General features: G+C 38.6%; 1 protein-coding gene across 2 annotated transcripts in view; it reads right to left on the reverse strand.

Annotated features, from left to right (window-relative positions):
• Positions 1–22,036, reverse strand: part of GSAP (gamma-secretase activating protein) — a 64,479-nt gene that overhangs the window by 14,265 nt on the left and 28,178 nt on the right. For both annotated transcript variants that reach the window (XM_089524603.1, XM_089524604.1), the window contains exons 14-25: positions 21,813–21,890; positions 21,193–21,285; positions 19,427–19,644; positions 19,059–19,128; positions 18,226–18,308; positions 17,938–17,991; positions 16,536–16,664; positions 15,476–15,528; positions 12,025–12,056; positions 9,307–9,368; positions 7,413–7,508; positions 2,411–2,481 (exon numbers count right to left, since the gene is read on the reverse strand). In XM_089524603.1, the coding sequence (XP_089380729.1) occupies positions 2,411–2,481; positions 7,413–7,508; positions 9,307–9,368; positions 12,025–12,056; positions 15,476–15,528; positions 16,536–16,664; positions 17,938–17,991; positions 18,226–18,308; positions 19,059–19,128; positions 19,427–19,644; positions 21,193–21,285; positions 21,813–21,890 (1,039 nt within the window). The remainder of the gene's footprint in view (positions 1–2,410; positions 2,482–7,412; positions 7,509–9,306; positions 9,369–12,024; positions 12,057–15,475; positions 15,529–16,535; positions 16,665–17,937; positions 17,992–18,225; positions 18,309–19,058; positions 19,129–19,426; positions 19,645–21,192; positions 21,286–21,812; positions 21,891–22,036) is intronic.

Consider the following 22,036-nt stretch of genomic DNA (forward strand, 5'->3'; position numbering starts at 1 on the left):
CATGTATAAGTCGAGGTCAGCGTTTGGGGCCAAAATTGTGGATTCGCATATGACCATGGATGTCAAGGGTCAGATTTAAGGAAGCAGCCCTGCTGAGAAGAGGCTACAAGGAGGATCCATCACGTTCCCTGCATCTTCCCAGCTGAGCTGCCCCCTGCGGAAGCAGTTCAGCTGGGAAGAGGCTGCATCCATTGCCTTCTCTGTGTTTTCCCACATGCGACTCCACATCTGCATATCCTCAGGAGGCCTGTCCCAAATGTTATTTCTGAATGTTTTGTTAGGCTTTTCAACAGCTACAGCCTGCTCACTCTCTCATCTATACCATGCAAACTATAAAGCAAATGCCTTGTTGCAAATGTTAGATGGCCACAAAGAGTCAACTAAGTGGAATCTGCAACAGTGTTTTGATATATTTTTTTTTTTACCCAGTGCACCTATTCATTAAGGGCAAGGAAAAACTTTAAAATTTATGGGGTATGACAGCTCTGGGCACAGGGCTGCCTTTTCATATCAAGCAGCTGTTATTGGCTTAGTATTAAGCTGCAGGTATTTTAAAGGCAACATTGTGCATTGGGAGCTTCACTGCCCCTCCCCCAAAAAACCCCACTATTTAAATGACTTTCTCATAAGTAGCCACAATGGAAGCCTAGCCTGCAACAGATCTATCTAGGCAGTGGGCATTAAAAATAAAAAATTCAAAAAATAAATTGAATCAGCAAATCCTAAGTAGTGACACCAGGGGGTCATGATACTTACCTTGTTGGAATTTTAAATATTTAGAGGAAAGGTGGGCAATTGTGGAAGGGTAAGGGACCACATTAGCCCACCCAGGAGAACCCAAAAAGCCCTACTACCTTGCAAAACACACACACACCACCACCACCCGCCAAAAAGGTGGGCATTTCACCATGGTTTTAGCCCTTCCAGGGCCATTTTAGTTCATTCCCTGTTTCAAAATAAGGCCCCATTGTGAGTCTAAATTAATTAAATTAAATTAGTCAAATTTTGTAAAACTGTTACAAAACTTGGGGCTCCCAAGGGATCTACAAATGTGGTGTAAATGTCCTCCATAGGGATATTTTGGAGCTAAAGAAGTTTTCAACCCCCTGAGGAGCTGTAAAGAGCCACATGTCCTATCGGCGGCATTTTGCCCACCCCTGATTAAGAGTAAGCATTGAACAGAAGTCACTTTTATTGACTTTTGGGTCTCAAGCAAATAAGATCAAATGTCATTATCTAGATGCCCAATTCATAGTATTACATTGTTTAAACAGCTTTCACGCTTATGCTTCTGTAAAATGAGATGATACAGAGAGATATATAAACATTTAAATAAATAAATAACCACATTGCATTTAGAATTGTATTTGGAAATATGACTCCTTTCAACACTAGCTAGGGAATAAGGAGACCGTAGCATATTTACTATAAAATGTATATATAGTGGGCCCTCGCCTTATGCGGGGATCTGTTCCGGATCCCTCCACGTAAGGTGAATTCCGCCTATGCTCAAGCCCCATTGTAAACAATGGGGGTCGTGCACGGTGGTGCGGCGGTGCGCGTGCGCCCATTCAATTGAATGGGACGCGCCGCCCCTTCCGCCCTGCGGCTTGAGCGCATATGCTCAAGCTGCGTAAGGCGCGCCCGCGTATGACGCGGGCACACTGTACATCATGAGATGAATTCCAGCTCCCTAGTGAATACATTTTTATTGACTATTACTAAAGTCTTTGTTATAATAATGCTTTGCTATGTATTTGGCCAAACCAGTTCTGAATATTCTTTGACTGAAATCCAAGAGGGTCACCAAAAGTCAATAGGCGACTTGAAGGCATAAACATACACAGAAACCCATGTATTCATGTTAGCTGTGTGAATAAACCCCCCCCCCCCAAAATAAAATAATAACATAATTAAACAACAGCATAGTTGAAGACATCTGCTGTTTCCACACTGTAGTGAACATCTTGGACATGGCTGGTGGGAAATGTTTACATTTTGTTGCTTTGACAAATCCTCTCAGTTTGAAAAGTGGGCTGCCATAAGGCATTAAGGAGGAAATGATGTTTAAGAAACGTAAGCTTAGCGCTTCCTTTGATATACAAAACTAGTTCCTCTGGTAATGGTCATTTTGATTTTAGAAATATGAGATAAACTAACATCTATGCAAGCAACAATAGTCCCCTCCCCACTAAAATTAAATTCACTATTAAATGTAACTGACTTTCAATAGCAGAGCGTGAATTGTTGGGGATGCTGAATGCACATAGCAATAGCTATATTGGCTACAATATAGGTGTGTGTTTTTTTAAAAAAAGCATCAAATATATTTATCACCCTTTTGTGCACCCTTTTGTGACTCTATTTTTGTCAGCTAAACTGATAATGACTTGATTTAAAAAATGCTTACAGTGAAAAGGTCCAGGAATGAAGATTATACTTCTGCCAAACATTCTCCATTATCTGACATATTAGTCCCAGCTAGAAATACAAAGAAAAAAGCATATGTGAATTCTTAGGTGGAAGGCTCTCCACTTTACTAACTCTTTCTCACAAGGAGTCACAGAAACACCAGCACTATCATAATAATCAAACAGACTGTAAAATTGTATCCTACAATTCACTTACTGGAGAATAATGCAATGGGGCATAATTCTGACCAAATATGCTCACAAGACAGCATGGTATAGTGGTTTGAGCTGGACTACAACTCTGGAGATCAGAGTTCGAATCACCACCCAACCATGGAAACCCACTGGGTGAACCTGAACAAGTCACACTCTCTCAGCCTCAGAGGAAGGCAAAAGGAAACCTCCTTTAAACAAATCTAGCCAAGAATACCATGATACATTTTCCTTAGGGTTTGCCATTAAGTCAGAAATGACCTGAAGGCACATAACAAAACAAGCTAAAAAATGCTGTGCATAGCAGCAATTCTAGGCATATTTCCACTGAATTCAGTAGAGCTTAGTCCAAAACTACCTGCTCTCAGCTGCTTTCAGGAAGGAGGACCTGAATGGACTGTGTGTCATAGTAAAAAGTCATAAATGAATTCCTGGAATTTTACTAAGGATACATCCTGACTGACAGAAAGCCCCAGATTTTGTTCCTGTTCTGATTTCCTGGAAAGCTGGTATAAAAAATCTGCAGTCATGCCAGGAGTTGATAGAAAATATTTTGGGGCAAACAAAATGAATATAGATCTCCAAATTAAACCAGTCTAGATGAACCCAGCCACTGCTATGTGAAACACCATTATGGGTAGAATTCAAATTCATAGCCATGTTAGTCTTCAAAATCAGTATGGAAAGTGATCCTGGAGCACCTTTGAAACTAACTGAAAGAGAGAAGCTGGTAGCATGAGCTTTTGAAGATTTAAATCTATGAAAATTTATGCTGTGAACTTCTTTCTCTCAAATAATCTCAAAGGTGCTACCAGATGCCATTATGGATAGAGACTCTCGGTCACCTAATTTGATTAAATGGAAAGGTGTCAGTGGAAAAAGCCATAAAAAGTGCCTCCAGTCATGAAAATGTAAGATGTATCAGTAGATGTTTTCACCAGGGAAGGTATTCAACTGTCCAGGGACAGAGAGGTGGGCTGATTATTTAATTTTATAGTTCTATTCTTAATTGAAGTATGAATATTCTCGAGTTTTTTGTGGGGTTTTCGGACTATGTGGCCATGTCCTGGAAGTGTTTATTCCTGACGTTTTGCCAGCAACTGTGGCTGAGATCCTCAGAGAATGGTGGCATGGGAGTGAGTGGGGTATACATATACTGTGTGGCCCCTTGTTGAGAGCAAGTGATTTACATGTTACTCTGTGTATTGTTCTGTTGTTGAATGGCAAGGCCTCAGGATGTCTATTTAATTAATGATCTATTGTCTGCCAGAAAATCCCCCTGACCTTGGGAGGTTTTCATTTGTGTGGGCTGGGTCTTGCTTTTGGTGTTTTTCAGGGATGGTAGCAAAACTTTGTTTACTTTAAGGATTTCTTCTTTCCTGTTGAAATTGCCCAGGTGTTTGTGGATTTCAATCACTCCCCTGTGCATTTTGACCTGATAGTTGTTGGCTACCAGTCCTGAAAAACACCAAAATCAAGACCCAGCCCATGCAAATGAAAATCACTCAGGGTCAGGGATATTTCCCAGCATAGCCCCAAAAGCCCATAAAAAACAATGGATTCTGGCCATGAAAGCCCTTGACTTCATAATATTCCCAAGGGTCAGAGATCCCAATGGATGGGTCCAAAAGGCTGTTTGCACAAGCAGAAGAAAGATACTCCTTCTTGTTTCCTCTAATTTCCTGCCTTCACCTGCATCCCCCTGTACTACATTTCATACATGCACAGTCCTTAGGAACTGCTTTTCAGAGAGCCAAACAGAATAGGGCAGCAGAAAAGATGGGGTACAAATAGTGAACCTGTGTTCCTCCTGATGTTGGACTTCAACTCTTATCATCCTCTGTCAATGTGCCAATTGTCAAAAATAATGTAGTTTGTAGGTGAACAAAGCCCATGTTCCCCACACCTGATCTAGACAGAAAATACACGCCAGACACCAAAAAATCACTGACAATTCTGGATGCTTTCTTATTATCTATTATCCCATTAAAGTAAAAAACATTAATTATGCACCAAAATACGTGTATCTAAAATCAAGTGCACAATCTACCCTTGAATTATCGTATGTAACATCTTGCCCCAGTAGGGATGAGCAAATCTGTCATTTTTTCTTCTGAATCTGATTTCTTTCAAACCCCTCATTCTGTCTCTCAAACATATGAACAAATTGTTGAGATATAGAGTCACAAGGAAAATGTGGATTTTAATGGTAACCAGGCATTAAAGGGTTACTGTGAGCCATAATGATTAGACATTTAAACAGGAAGTGGCATCAAAAAGATAGTCAACAAGTGCAGTAAACTACTGTAGTATGCCACCAGTCTGAAAAGTCACTCAGGAGGGTGGCTGGGTTCTTTGTGAGACCAGAGGGAGAGGCAAGGCTTAGTAGGCCTCACAACACGAAGCCTTTGCTAGAGTAGTGACAAGCATTTTACTCAGAGTGGGTTGCTACTAGTATGGATGGTGGATGGTGTCAATGTATATATTATTGTACACAGTGGAACTTCTTCTAAGAATAAAAGCCTCATCTGAGAGACGTTTACAATGTCTCTTTGCTCATTGAGAAAGGGAGAGGTGTTTCTCCCGCTCAGAAGCTGCTGACTACAGTCACAAAGGTGGAAAATCTGGTGCCAAACGTTGACATGTTGCCTCATGCGCTGTGCAACATCAAAAGCGTTTTAACACAAATTAGCAAATTAGTACATTTTTATATTTTAAAAAACCTGAGAAAAATGTTCATCCATCTGCGCTGGCTAAATTCAGGTATAGCTCTTCCTAGCATGTGAAGGCTTTATGAGCCCTGGTGGCGCAGTGGTTAAATGCCTGTACTGTATACTTTAAACTTGTGAGTTCAATACCAGCCAAGGTTCAGGCTCAACTCAGGCTTGCATCCTTCTGAGATTGCTAAAATGAGTACCCAGCTTGTTGGGGGCAATTGGCTTACATGTTGTAAATCACTTAGGGAGTGCTTACGTGCACTGATAAGTGGTATAGAAAGGTACTTGTTATTGCTATAAAGCTTTGTATCTGCCTGCCTTGTAGCTATTATAGAGAAGTAACATGCCAAAAAATTAAACAGAGGGGAGGGGAGTGGCAGCCTTAATTCACTGCCATAAATGTAGTTGAACACACAAGCATGTAGAGCCAGACATAAGAATAAAATAATCAAAGCTCCCCTGCCTGCAGGAGTAATTCTATCAGTTTCAATTTTTCCATCTTCAGGTATTTTTATTCCCAATTTTCTTTGATTTTATGAAGACATCTAAGAAATGTGGCAAGTTCTCAATCTAAAATAAACAAAACAAAATTCTCACCCATCTGCAATGTGCATTTTATACAAAACTGTCAAGGAATGGAGGGGAACTATGGCCTTTCAGATAGTTTTGGACTACAAATCTCCATAATCCCTCACCATTGGTGGTTCTGACTAGGGCAAATGAGAGCTGCAGTCCAATTACATTTGGAGAGCCACAGCTCCCTTCACCTGCTATACAGAAAACAGATCCCACCAAATGGGAGGTGCTAGTAGTGTGGGAATTCATTTTGTTAGCTTTGGCCCAGCTTTGTAATCTATTAAGGTCATTCTGAAGTTTGAGCTTGTAAGGAGAGGAGTTTGAGATTAGAGATACCCCTTTTTTAGAGTGCATTTTAAGAACTGATCCGCTGCAGGAAACAGAAATTAGTAAAATTTGCCAGAGATATCTTATGCTGTAATTCCTGCTGGATCAGATCATTATAAGAGGGGAAATTCTTGAATTACCATACGTTATAGCTGCTTGAATCTGTTTGAGAAACTCCTATTGACTCAGAACTGCAAGGACCTAAAAAAAGCTCATCTCCTGCCACCTGCTGGTTGAAATCTATATCGCAAAACACACATTTTGCTGCTGCTGCTGTGTGTTCATATGTCTTCAAGACACCTGTCGACTTATGGCGACCCTGTGGATTTCATAAGGTTTTCTTAGGCAAGGAATCCTCAGAGGTTGTTTTCTCAGTTCCTAACTCCAAAGTATTGCATACAGCACCTAGTATTATTTGATGGTCTCCTGTCCAAGTACTAACCAGGGCCAACTCTGCATAGCTTCCAAGATCAGACAATTAGCTATATTGCAAACCACTGAATTGTTCCTTGCTAGGACATGATATGCTTCAATGTTCAAATTTCTGCCTCTCTTGCATCATGCTAGGGAACCATACACTGTGGCTGCTTTATGGAGAATAACCCCAATTCCTGGCTTGAGTGCTGAGCCAGGAATTATAGTTAGACCTCAAATTTAACCACGAAGCCAAAGGATAGATTTCCACTGGCACATCTTTATGGTGGGAAGACATGAGTCATTTTAAAATTAGTAAAAACTACAAAAATATCCCTATTATTTATCTCTTCTTGGCATTCTCTTACTTCTCAATTTAAATAAAAATGCGGTTATAGGATCACATGTATGTGAGGTGCTAGAAAAGACTTATCATCAATTCAAACTGGGGGTGCAGGGTTTTTTAGATGCAGACTCAAGGCAGAACATATAAAAAAGGAGAATAACCCCAAGACATTGAATCGGGATTGAGTGCTGAGCCAAGAATTACATTTAGACCAAGGCCACTGGGTTGTACTGGATGACTTCCTAGAAAGCCAAGCTCATTTTGCTTTGAAAAGCAGAACCTTTTTAAAGTTAAGCACCAATGACAGAAATGGTATGGTCTATGTAAAGCCAAACATACACAGAACACTTGAGGGTTAAACCTTTCTTAAAGAACCACCAATATTTTTTTCTTTTAAAACAAACCTACCATTTTGGAAACATAATCAACTGCTATTTGTTCAATCTTCTTTGTGCCAATATACTGTAGGTGCCTCATGAGATGATCTTTCAATTGTGTAACCATCTGTTTAAAAAAACTCAATAATTATAATATTATAATATTAATAACAAGTGAGGAGGAGCACTTCATTTATATAATAATCTACTGCATATGCCTTTTTCCAAAGAATCTAATCCAGCAATTCCCAAATGGTAGGGCAGGACCCCCAGAGAGGCGTGAGAGTTGCTCAAGGGGAGTGCAAGGTTGGAGGCCTTCATCACTTCACCTCCTCCTCTCCCAAACTTTTTAATATGTACAATTTGTACATGCGTTGAATTAAATATTGTATTTACTTAAATAAAACTGTTGAATTTGAACTATCTTATTTCCTTATAAAATGTTAAAATATGAATATACATGAATGTGCGAGTGAAAATACATCCACAAATAAACAAAATATTTTAATGTATATACTACAAGTGGGAGGGGTGCGACATCTGCATGCAGATGTAAAGCGGGGGGGTCCCAAGGGTAAATGTTTGGGTATTATTGATTCAATCAATATTAAGACTATGGGTTATTATTACCAAATGCAAGCAATCCTGGGTATGTTTACTAAGAAGTAAGTCCACTGTATTCACTTGGTCTTACTCCTGGGCAAACATGCATGGAATTATAGCCTTGGCCTGGTTATCAGAAAACATAAATATAAGAGACAATAATTTGTTCAGCAGATTTATGTACATTATGCTGTTGCTATATTATTACGACTACAGCAGAAGTAGCTTTATATAGCACAGGGGTAGGCAACTGTTTTGAGCCGGGGGCCGGGTTGCTGTCCCTCAGACAACTGGGGGGCCGAAGCCAAAAAAATAAATAATTAAATAATTTTTAAAAAATTTAAATAAATAAATAAACCGGGACAAATGTAGGACAACATTTTCAAATGGTGGACACTTTTTTTAAAAAAAGTGGAGGACACGCAAAAAAAATTGCTGATTTTTTAAAAAATCTTAATATAAATGCATGTTTCTGAGGCGTCTATAGACAATTGCCCCCCTTGCCCCTGCGCACAAGAGGCCAAAGGCCCCGGCGGCAATCGGCGGCAGGACCGGGCTGGGGCCGGTCCCAAGGCCTCGCCGGGCCGCATCCGGCCCACGGGCCGCAGGTTGCCTACCCCTGATATAGCATAACATGGAAAAATAAAAAAATGCAAATTCAGTTAAATGCAACAACAAACATATTACTCTATATAGATACTTTAATAAAAAAAATCCTGAGTTCATTTTCTTCTCAGAAGGAGCACTAGAAATCTGGCAGACATTAACTAAGACAAGAATATATGTGATACATTCAGACTTAACATTTTGAGCTCAGATGACCTACAACAGCAGAACGTTCATGCTTGTGTTCCTTTTTAATACTGACAAAAAGAAAGAAAGGTTTTCCTTCCCAAATATAAACTGGGGCAAAAAGGCTTCCTGCAAGCTGATAACGATAAGTGAAGAAAGGGTTTTTCAGTGGCACTATAGGAGGGAAATTAATCATGCATTACCCACGTCTCAATTCCAGAGAACTTAAAAACAGGCCATACAACCCTCCATACTGTGCATCTCTCACAGATCTCCCAATAGGGAAGACCAGGGATATTTCAGAGCTGTCCTGAGACAGGTATTCAGAGTCATGATCAAATCCAGAAAGTTAGAAAATGATTTAACTGTTGCTAACAAATAATAAGAATGTTTGACTAATACCAAGCTAAGAACATTTCTTCATAGTCATTTTGTTGATGAAAGGAAGCAGAACTTCATGAAAAAGTTATATTTTCTGGTAATACAAGTTTGTGCCACCAGATACAGAAAGCAGCAGTGCCAACACGTACCAGTCCTGTTAGCAACTGTTGATGGTAATCCTCATCTTGGAAGAGAGGAACTAGCCTTTCCTCTGAAATCAAAGGAAACAAGATATTATTCAGGTTCTGGGCTACAGATCAGAATCCTTTTGAAAGCAAGGCTCAAGTCTTCTGGGATTAGAAAAGATTTCAGAAGTCTGACTGTAGTTTGATGATTCAGATCACAGATCAGAAATTAAAAATATATTTCAAATGCTATCTGCCCTGAGATTTATGATAAGTTGGAATAGGAAATGAAGACAACCTAAGGCCCTTTCAATTGTTTCCACAAAATAATAAAATGTACATTATAATACATTACTATATCTAACACAATTACAATGTTTAAATGTAAACTCAGAAAAATCTCAGCCAAGATCCTGAATTAGGATCATGTAGCTATATCTCTGCAGCTACTTCTCCTGATGGTTACACCCAAAACCCATATTGTCAGCAGCACAATTCCTTGTCAACATAGCAATTTCTTGTGTGGTCAGAAAACAGGGGGAACAGTGGGGACACACCCAGCCATTTTCCTGTAGCTGGACTTACTGCAAAAGGCATCCACAGGGATCACTCTGGGTCCTCAGGACATCTTTGCAGTTGATGTCCTTCTGATGTGTCCAGCTACAGAAAAACAACTGAATACCTCCTTGTTCATCCCTCTGTTCTCCCACAATACAGAAATGGCTGTGTTGTAGGGGTTGCACTACTTACAAGGTGAGCTTTTTTAGGAAGAGCTGGTGGTTGGACAGAATTTCAACCTCCACAAAAAAGTATACTATGATGGTGTAAGTCTGACTTACGCCATCATAAATCGCAAAACAGAATGCCAGCCTCTAGTGTTCCTACCATAACTACAAAAAAACAAAAAACAAAAATAAAAACAAAATACTATTTTTGGTTTTTTAGCCAGTTGACACATAGGCTGTTGCTTGGTTGTTCTACGCTGAATGTAGCTCATTGCCCTTGTTCACATGTTGTATTTGATGGAAATGACATTCAGGGACCACCTGATGTGTCCAGAGGGAAACCATACTCCCTTCCTTTCTCTAAGATGACAATGCATATCATGTCACCCACAGTTAATATGGAAGCAAACCGACATCCATTACTGGTTCTGATTCTCTGCAAGCAAATATGGTTAAAACAATAAATTGTGCATGCCTGTGGAAGAGAGGATTAGCAGTGGGCAGAGTAGGTTACACATGAGCAGGCATATAAAACTCTGATCATTACCACAAGCCCTTTAGAGCCAGTGGGTCCAAAAAACTCGTGGAAACAATACAAAGTGTCTTTTGTTCTGGACTTGACATTTATAAACCACAGCATGTAAAGACCCATGAAGAGGACAAGGGATTATGTATACAATAGCATCTGTTGTATCTGAAGTAAAACTTTATTTATGATTTACATTGCATACATAAGCACAAGGATAATATAGTCCATTTTATGCCAATGGGTTTAACTGGGATTAATTTATAGCTTCAAAGAGAGAGAGAGAGAGAGAGAGAGAAATAAACTTCCAATTGATAATTCCAGTTAGTACTACTGTGACTATTCATACTCTGAATAGACTAAACTGCAAGTTCCATCCTGAAATGTGTTTACTAGTTGATTATTCCTGTCATGGGCAAGATTCTTTTATATATTTGCTAATGAAAATAACATGTCTCTCAACAACATAATTCACAGATATTAATTTCTATCATCCCAGTGTCTCACACAAGAAATATGGGTTAGCATTCCTCTATTTTAAGTCACATTCACTATCTCTCTTTCCACAACACACTTTGCTTTTCAGTAATACTGTATTATTCATGCTCTGCCTGAAATGTTAGTCTACAGAGCAATAGCAAAGCATTTTCAATACCAAATTTAAATGTCACTATTTGGGGTTATCTAAGATATGTGGATGACACCATACTACTAGCAGAAAACATCAGAGACTTGGAACAATTACTAAGGAAAGTTAAAAAAGAAAGTACAAAGGCAGACTTGCTGCTGAACATAAAGAAAACAAAAATAATAACCATAGAGGATCTACATAAATTCAGCCTAGACAATGAAGAAATCGAAATAGTTAAAGATTTCCTGTACCTTGGATCAAATATTGATCAGAATGAGAAAAATCAGAAAAAGACTAGGAATGGGAAGGGCAGCTATGACAGAACTAAAGATCCTAAAGAGTAAAGGTATACAACTGAACACTAGCGTTAGAATCATCAAAGTCATTGTATTCCCCATCACCAAGTATGGATGTGAAAGCTGGACAGTGAAGAAAGCCAGTAAGAAGAAAATTAACTCATTAGAAATGAGGTGCTGGAGAAGAGTGCTGAGGAGACTGTGGTCAACTAAAAAGACAAATAAATGTGTCCTTGAACAGATCAGGCCTGAACTCTCCCTGGAAGCCAAGATGTTCAAATTGAGGCTGTTGTACTTTCCCCACATCAGGAGAATATGACCTAAGCAGAAAGGTAAAGGATAGTGGGGTTTTGAGATGTCTCATTCGTAGGATTGCCATGAGTCGAGGTCAACAGAAGGCAGCTAATAACATCTAAAGGAGATCAGTGGAGGACTGGGAGTCTTGGAGATCTCATCCATGGGTTCACTATGAGTCAGGGTCCACTCAAGAGCAGTTAACAACAACAACAACAACAACAACAACAATATTCTGGGCCATTCAGCATCAGTGAATCTTTGCCTTACCTGTGTTCCGTGTATTCAAGCAGGAAAACACCCTAAGAGAAAAAACAAATGTTTATGAAGCTCTTTAAAGAGATAGTTTCTTTTAAAAAAAAATTATGAAGAAAGCCCATCCACTCAACAGACGCCTATGCTACTCCAATTTATTTATATAATGAAAAAGCTGCAGACACTGGAATGCATAAAAATTAATGTAAAATGTACATCTGTGTCATTTTTATTCAACCTGTACCCATCACTGACTGGATTGCTGAAAGTTCACTGAAGCTAAACAGGGAAGGGTTTGGACTATGAGTTAAGAGAGGACCACTGGTGTAAGATCAGGATGTGTATCTAATACTTAAGAAACAGACTTACTGACTTATTCACAAAACATATAGAGGCCATCCACGTTACAGTAATGATCCAGTTTGACACCACTTTAGCAGCCATAGCTCCATGCTATGGAATCCTGGGAATTACGGTATACTTTGTTGTGGCACAAAGCTCTTTGTCAGAGAAGGCTAAATGTCTCAAAAAACTACAATTCCCAGAACTCCATAGCATTGAGCCAGGGCAGTTATAGTGGTATCAAACTGGAACATTTCTGCAGTGTGGATGAAGCCATAGTTGGTGGGAATTATTGTCACAATCTGTATTAATAGTTATTGGTATAGGAAGGGCTTTTAGAAAAAAGGTTTCAGTAGACTCATAGAACTTCCAAACTCAAAGGCGGTATGTTTGAGGTCGGTACAACAACAGGAAAGAGTGTCATCGCTTTCAAGTCCTCCTGTATTTCCCTGAAACTTCTAGTTAGCAACTGTATAGACAGAGGACACAACTAAATACAGTTGGCCTTCATGTTTCGTAGGGTTTAGGGGAAAAAGCATGAATACAGGCTCACTATATTTTCTTTGTTTTTTTACTCAAGAGAACACTTTTCTAGGCACCTGTATGGCCTCCAGCATGACTCTATGGTCAACTTCTACCAGACACTGATTACAGAATCATGCTGGAGGATCTACAGATACCTAGAGAACATATTATTTGAGTGGCAGGGGAAATACTGTTATCTGAAAATAATCAAATCAAATTCTTAATCCACAAATGTGGAGAGACAACTGTAGTCCCCTGATCTGATCCTGAGAACTTGTATATTGACCCTTCTGAAACCTCATCTTGCACTCACAGATAGTCCCTTTTTAAAAAGAACATGCAACTCAAAATCACACACCTCAAAAATAATGCAACTTATTGCTTGCCACGATTCCAATTAGGTTTTTCTCTAGTGTCTGAGAGAATTTAGATAGACCTCAGCCTCTTACACGAGATCAAGAGATAATACGCAATTGTAAAACATGGCACAATAGAAAAGTTTAGCATAGTTTGGCACAGAAAGTTGCAAATAATAAATGTTGTGTACATTAGAAAAATTGGAGTCTTTATGATTTCAAACACAGATGTATTTCTACATCTGTCCAAGAGAAACATAGCATTGCTTATCTCAAGATGGAAAGAGAACAAATAAACAAAGTACAAGTTGAATCAAGGAAAACAACAGACATTAAAATGTATGTTATCCAAAGAACAAACTACATGTCAGTGCAAACTCCATAAAAGTTCAAAAATGGATTTAACTTTGAATCCTTTCCTGCTTGTCAGCAGTGACAGCCTTAAGCTGAAAACACAGGACAAAATACAGTCTCTCTCTCACACACACATTTACTTTGACACTCTGTGGTGTGAAACAATTACTGTAGCAGAACAAGGCAAGGGACAGAGGTTTGCAAAAAGTCAGTCAATGCATTAATGTTGTCATTAATGATTCAGCTTGTTTGCTGAATTACACAAATGGTGCTCAAATTAAACAGATGCTACTTAAGACTAGTTATGAAAGTTCCCAAAATAAAGTTGTGGGCTTTCAAAAAATAAAATGTGTGATACTTACCAAACAAAATCTTAGTTAGTTGTTTAGTATATCAACAGTCAGTATTTGTCCATTGAAGCACTCAATACTACTCATGCAACCTTCAGTCAGAAAGACTCAACTAGCAAGAGTGATAATGCTATTAACAAAACAATGCCCCACTTTCCTTTTGTGGGACAATTCCTTTAAAGCAGCAGTGAGTAACTGCCCAAGCAGTTACTCACTACTCACTGAGATCCACTACAGGATCTCAGAGGCTTCCACTCCCCACTGTACAAACACCCCTGCTATATCTTCTTAGCTTCAATTAAAAAAAAAATTGTATTCACTAAAAGTGTCCCTCATATTCCCACTCAATTTCTGATTTACTTCTTGGTCTAAGAAAGGCCTCTCCTGGACCTAAAACAATACAAAGAAGGACCAGCGGTGTTAGAAAATTGCTCCCTACATCCCCTAGAATGTGTGGGAGGCATTTTAATAAAACTAATTTTTAAAACACTGGGCCTCCTGAGGGCCTGAAACATGGCCTTGAGGGTCAAATTCGTCTCATGTACCTTGCTTCCCCCACCCTCTTTTAAGGAAACTTTAAACATTCTTTCTGCAATATTCCAGTGCTATGAAACATGCTGTTTTACTTTATACATTACCAGAGCATGTTAAAACCACCATCTGATTGTAACTGGAAGCAATCTTCATATGTAAAGTGTTCAAAATACTTCCTCAGTCAGAATATCAGAATATATAGAACTAGCTAGCATGGCTGACAGAAATAAGGAGCAGAGATGTATGACAACTAAAGTTCAAAAACACATCTTTGGCTAAACCCAACTGCTAGTCCCAGCCAGAGCAGGTTTATCGAATCAATAGGATTTATTTAGGGGTGGACTTACTATTCAGCAACTGAATCAATGGGGTTACTATTACTTGTAAGAGCCACTAGATTTAAGTCTAGTGTTGAAACTGAGGAAGAAGTATCATTTGCCCCAAGTAAATGAGCCACTTTTGGGGGTATGTGCTACATGTTCTCTAGTCCTCATTTTGTGACTTATAGAGCTCCTCAGCAAACAAATGCTCATCAAACAATATTGCACTCACATTAGGAATATAAATCCAAAACACACTGCAGAAATAATCCAGTTTGAAACTACTTTAACTGCCCTGGCTCAGTGCTAGAGAAGCCTGGGAATTGTAGTTTTTTGTGGCACTAGAGCTCTGACAGAGAAGGCTAAATGTCTCACAAAACTGCATTTCCCAGAATTCACTAGTATTGAGCCAGGGCAGTTAAAGTGGTATCAAACTGGATTATTTCTGTAGTGTGTTTTGGACCATCATGTAGGAACTGTTTCCTGAGCTATAGATTACCAGGTGCTAGAGTCAAGATTTCTCTACATACTGATTCTACAGACTAACATGGCTATATTTGAATTATACCACTAGGCATTTACAGACATTGAATTTCACAGCCCACAAAGAGACATCAAGACTACAGAATTTCTTTTAATCAAAACCAGGAAGATGAGAATAATTTATTATTAGAAGTCAACCTACCTTTTTGCATTTCCAAATATGCTTTTCATATATGTTGTTCTCTCTTCACTTGTCTAAAAAGATAATAATTATTTGACTTGAAAGTGTTATATTATGCAGTTAGTTTTATATTATGCATAATGAGACATATAGACAGAGGAAAAAATAGGGTGTACATAAACTCATAATGTACTATCTAGACATAAGCTCCAGCTACTCCTGGGGACAGTGTTTTAGTAGACAAAAATACTGAAAATGCCCCAGGGAATGCGGATCCCCCACCCAGCAGAGCCGTTGGGGAATGAGGCGCAGTTTGATGATCTCGAGGGATCACGAGACAAGAGTTTAAATGTAAATAGCATCTCTGAGACGCTGTTGGCAAGTCAGGGGCAGAGCCAAGGTGCTTTACGGAGTTGTGGTCACACAGCAGAAGACCATGGTTTCCCTTACAGCTAAATAGTCCTGACTGGGAAGGCAGATGTCCAAAAGGCACATCCTGTGGTCTACATTAGTACTACCAGGTAAAATGACCTGACATTTCTGAACTGCAAATTAACCAGGAATTCGGAATTTCTAGATAACTTTTTGGAATGACCTGTTGACATGTCAGTCCAGACTACTACCTAGCCATACTACTTTGGTCTTTTACACACTGGGACATACAGATCCAGCACACCAAACAAAATGCTGTGACTATTTTCATGATGTTAAACTCTCCCTTTCAACTAGAGAGAAAGGAACAAGTGGGATACACATGTTATTGCTTTCTATAGAAACAATATATTGAGAGGATATTTCTACAGTTTAATCCTAAAAAAATAGCACTGCACATCATCAATGCATTTTTGATGAAGACTGCTCCTGCAGTTCCCCTGAGAGGGTGCAATGCCCTGACACAGACTCTTTATAATATAATCATATATGTCACATTGCAAACAGATAATAATATAAAATGGAGCTTAATTCCCGAGATTGCCCGCAATGGATTCACTTAATCAGTTATATATGTCCTAATCAATCAGAAAACATTTGATGAACAAATTTGACATACTGAAAAACACACCATTGCAGATTCATTTACCTCATTTGAAAGCAATTTATCCCACTCTCTCCTAAGCACCTTGTAGCTGAAATGCAAGTGGGGTTCAGCATACTTTACACATTCCAGGCTCATGCTTAGCTTTTCCCAAAAGCCTTTGCAATGTTGTACCTCAAATGAGTGAGAAAGAGAAGTAAATCTCCTATGTACTCATTGCTTCCTGTAACAAGGGTTAAGCAAAACAAGGTTATGGCAAATGTAGATAATATGTGAGGTGTTTTAAGCTGGTCTGAATGTGAAGAGAGGGATTTTCCCCACTTAGATATTACAGTAATATTTAATTCTACCTCAAATCTGACACATAGCCATGTTCTATTGCAGAACCCCTAGAACCCCTGAAAAAGGCTTCTTTAAACTTTACCAAAATGTCAGCTGACATAACTGCAGTAATTATTCAGTATGTCTACATGACATCTTAAAAAATTAGCACAAATTGAATTTTCACATTCGAATGTATGACCTCCAACTCCACTGGAAGATTCATTCTGTCTATTCAACCATTCTGTTGAATAAAACATCCACCTGGATTTTGCAATAAAAACCAATCCAAGGCCTAATCCCAGATTCCCACTTCCTTTTGCACAGCAATCACCCACACAAAATCTATGAGGCTGGATTTCTGGTTGAACAGGTATTCCTCTGTGGAAAATAACTGTAAATGGTGGAATCATTTATAAAATACAAATGCTCATGTAATTTCATGCTCGACAGAGAGCATGTATACTGGTTTGACCAGTGGACTACAACTCTGTAGAGCAGGGTCTGAATCCTTGCTGTCTATGAAAATTCACTGTGTGACCTTGGGCACAGAAGAAGGCAAAGGCAAACCCACTCTGAACAAATCTTCCAAGAAAACCCTATGATGAGTTCACCTTAGATTCACCAAATGTCAGAAATAACATGAAGGCACACAGCAAAAAATGCAGTTTCAAAATCTGAAAAGGTCTTAGAGCACATATTCAGAAAGCATATGGAACAGCTATGACCTCTAGTGGCTGCTTTACAGAACCTTATTATAGGTCTTTCCATGATTTTTTCCTTCTTTCTTCTTCTTCTTTTTTTGTAGGCAGGGAGAGCTGTGGTTTCATCACTTAGGGCCAAACTAGGCACTGTGGGGAAGCTCTATAAATGGGCTATCCTGAAATCTATAGTTTTGGGAGGCAACAGTGCTCTTTGGCAGAGAAGACTAAACACCTTGTAAAATTACCAACTATCAGGGGCCCTTCCCACAGCTTGACTGCTGCTAGGTGGTGGGAGGATACACAATTGCATATTCAGATTTCAGCCAATGTGTGGATGGGAGGGGAAGAAGCATTTTACTGTTAAAACAACTGCATATATATCATTTCACCTTCCCACTAGCAATTATTTCTTATCCACTTACTTTTAACACAGGTAATGAGATAATGTGAGTTCCGCATATAATTCCAGGGACATCCTAAAAAATATGAGTATTGAGTGAAAAAAGTTAATACAGAATAGGGATGTTGAATTGTTTTTGCCTCCTTAGACAATGGTTTGTTTTGATATGGATAGTAGGCTAGACAAAGACAGTAAATATTCACCTTTTCTTTTATAACCAGTTTCCAAAATGCAACTTTCAAGGTAAATTTGCTTTGCATTTAAATTATATCAGAAATACCCCCTTTTTCCAAGTCTGAATGCATCTTACCTCATTCCAGTACAGCAGTGGTGTATATGGTAAAAGTTTGTCCAGATTGATGGTCTCTAGGCACATTGTCCAATATAAAGAAGCTGAATGCATGAACAGATAGATGCCTAATTACTGACTAATAAAAGCTTTTGCCTATTATCAAGTCAAATAGTACACAGGTTGGAATAATCCAGAAGGCAAAAGAAATTATCAGAGATAGAGTGTCACAAGCATTAGTTACAGTACTTTTCCTAGGGAGTTACCTGTCTTCAGTTTATTGACTGAGTCATGAGCTTGCAGACGCTTTATAAGAATTTCAGGAACTTAAGGTAAATGAACAAAAATATATAAAAGCCTGAGGGCAGGGAACCATCCAATTAAAAAGATTGTATGTACAGCGCTGTGTAAATTTACAGCGCTTTATAAATAAAGGTTAATAATAATAACAATAAAATAAAAAGGCTTATTTGGTCTGGAACCATGAATATTTTAAAAAGTTGTAAGCTTATATCTGGAGCTTGGTAAAGTCACTTTTTTGGACAATAATTCCCCAAATCCGGTGGGCTTTACAATTGCCACTCCTGGTGGGGAGGGATGCTGTGACCTTAGAAAACAAGATATCAACTCTAACTTATTGCTCTTCATATGAAGAGAAAGTGAACAACTTTCAGTTTTCAACCACTTCATCATGTGAGTACAGCAGCGTATTGACAAAATCTTGAATTTATATACAAGAAACCAAGATATGTGTTGACACAACCACGAATTTACATACAAGAAATCCATGTGTATTACATCCCTTAATCCCCCTGCCTCCTTATTTCCAATCTGATATAGTCCTTAATACTTACCAATAATAAATTCTTGTATGGGATCAAATGTAAAACAAATTGATGTGTTGTCAGAAATCCACTGGATTACCTATTGAGATTAGAAAACAAAACAGTCTTTGAAGCTTTGAAGATGTATAATGAAAGAATCCGCAAAGTTGTGGAAGACTTGAAATCCTTGCGTATTAGTTTTGCAGGGAAAGGCTAAGCAAATGCTAACAGATTACACTACAACATTACTTCTTTGATATTCAGAATAAATCAGGATATGTTATTCTAGCAATAATTTGCTTAACAAAATAATCAGTGTTTTTATTTTACATGCAAGATGAAGCATATTCTGTGCTACATTTTAATTATTTTTTTTAAAAAAAGAGTATCTTCCCTACCTGGGTTTCAATCTCCCTTGTGCTCCCACTATGTAGAAGCAAACAGTGCAGTGCTGCCATTCTGTCACTATCCAATTTGCTGTTCCACAGGAATTGCAACAGGGCTTCCTTGTTTATTGTAATAGTAAACATCCTTCCTGTACTACGATCCAAGACCATTGACTTGAGAGGTGAAATGATGGTGCTAGTATGCAATCCGTTAATTTTAGCATCCCCACCTGAACAACGAATTGGAGAAAATTTGTTTGCATAAGGTGTGCCTAGTAAGCACTGAAATATATTAATTTCTGCTAATAATGTAGACAAGCAGTGAAGATAAGGATAAAAGAAGATAAAAGAAGAGGAAGATAAAAGAAGAAGGTGAGGGACATTTAAATAACTGAAATTGTGAATTTGTAACTGAAAGCTAATCTTTGTAGGTAAAGATATCTATTAAGTCCGTGCATGTTAAGTCAAAGGATTTCATGGCCGGCATGGGTTTTTCGGGCTATGTGGCCATGTTCTGGAAAATTTTCTAGAACATGGCCACATAGCCTGAAAAACCCACAAAAAACCATCCATGCATGTTACCAGTTTATAGTTATGGATTTGCCTATATAAATGAGAACAAATGTATGAATTTAAATAAGTGTATTTTGTACTATATAGATGTATATTGTACTAAATATTCTCCCAGCATATATAGGGCTCCAGGATCTGTGTTGCATAAGTGGCAGGGATGCCCCGATATATATCATGGTTTATACCAGTATATATAGTTGGCCCTTCTTATACAAGGATTTTTTATACAAGGATTCAAGCATCCACAATTTGAAAATGTAAAAAAAAGTATAAATTTCAAATATCAAACCTTGATTTTCCATTTTTTATAAGGAACACCATTTTGCTATGTCATTATACTTCATAGGACTTGAGCATCCACGGATTTTGTTATCCACGGGGGATCTTGGAACCAAACCCCAGCGTATAACAAGGGTCCACTGTACAGTTGTCCCTCAATATTTGTGGGGGTTAGGGCAACAAGATCCCCGCGAATATGGAAAATTGACAAATAGTTCAAGCCCTGCCCACCTCCTCCTCCTCCAATGCCTCGAACAGATGCAGCCAGCTGTCGCAAGCACAAGAAAAGGGGACAGGGTAGCGCATTCGTGGGCTCCAGCCACCTTCTCCCATGCCTGGGAGCGCTCTCAAGCTCTCTCAAGCACAAGAGAAGGGGACTGGGCATGGCATGTACAGTCCTCGCCCACCTTCTCCCACGCCTGGGATAGCTACAGCCAGCTGTCCCAAGCATGAGAGGTGAGACTCATGCTGAGATCGCAAATATTCAAATTTGCAAATCTCAAATCCGTAAATGGGAAGGGACGACTGTACATGTCTATAAATGAGATATCAGCCAGATCCAGCACAAATGCTTTATTCCTTTTATGATTCTAGGATGCACAAGTAAGAGCACTTTTTGTATACAGATGGGAAACTTGGTTCATCCGGGGGGGGAAATAACCAGCAAATTTTGCCAACATAGGGCACAATTATGCTCACCAACATAACTTTTACTATCATCACTTGAGTGCTGGAGCAAGAAAATGTGAAGAAACCCCTAACTGTATACTGGTTGAATGTCTTAATTTTTTAATGCTATAATTTTTAAAATCTCTTTTCCTTTTCCTTTTGCATTACCCAAGTATATTTTATTTCTGTGCAGGCTCTTGAATGACACTGAAATGAATTTCTAGTGAAAAAGCTGTTGCAGAACTTATTCGCTGTACCTGTTAGGAAGAAGCTATAGCACATCAAGTCAGGATGTCGAGTGTTCAGAAGATGCAGAAAATGTCCAGGTAAGTAGACAGCCACATAATAATCTGTTGTTTGGGTTGGGGTGTGTGTGTTAAACAATAAATAAATGAAAAATACAGACTTGTTAGTCTATCCTTAGATTTATCTGAGAGATGAATTATATCTGCTGTTTGAAATATTTATGTGGGGATAATCCCATTAAAACCAGAATACCTCTATCCTGACACCTATTCCAATTGCATGACTACAAATCTCATTACTTTCGCCGGGGAAAAAAAAACACTCCTGTATGTCAGAGGCACAAAACACAAAACAATAATAATGTCACAGGCTGTATTACAGGAAATAAGCAACTTGGCCATTCAAGTTTTCCCAAGCAGCACGCCATGGTCTCATGACTACAGGCAACTAAAGTTATTTGTTTCACCAATGGGGAAAAGGCCAACTTAAGAGAACTTTCCTTATTTAGCAATCCAGCAGACTGAAAAACATGACAAATCCATGTGACATACTGAAAGGAAAATATGTATGTTTTCTTTCCTTATCTAAGAAGGCAGAAAAGGAGAGAGATGAGGTTCAGTTATTAACTTACCAAGATTTAAAAAGGTCAGATTGTTTACTTCCAGGGAATCTACTTCATCTAAAGCTACCGTGTATGTTTTACTGTAACCTAAAAAAGGGTAAAAAAAGGTGATATCTTTAAACAAGTTTTAAACAAGTCTGTTTCAAACAACGATTTCTGAAAGATAACACACAATTTGGGAAATCTGGATCGCTTTCAACTTTTGTTTATTTCTCTAATTTATTGTGGTTCAT

This window comes from Sceloporus occidentalis, unplaced genomic scaffold (genome assembly GCF_023333645.1).
Source record: "Sceloporus occidentalis isolate IW3139 unplaced genomic scaffold, rSceOcc1.0.p SCAF_5, whole genome shotgun sequence".
NCBI classification, from domain to species: Eukaryota; Metazoa; Chordata; class Lepidosauria; order Squamata; family Phrynosomatidae; genus Sceloporus; species Sceloporus occidentalis.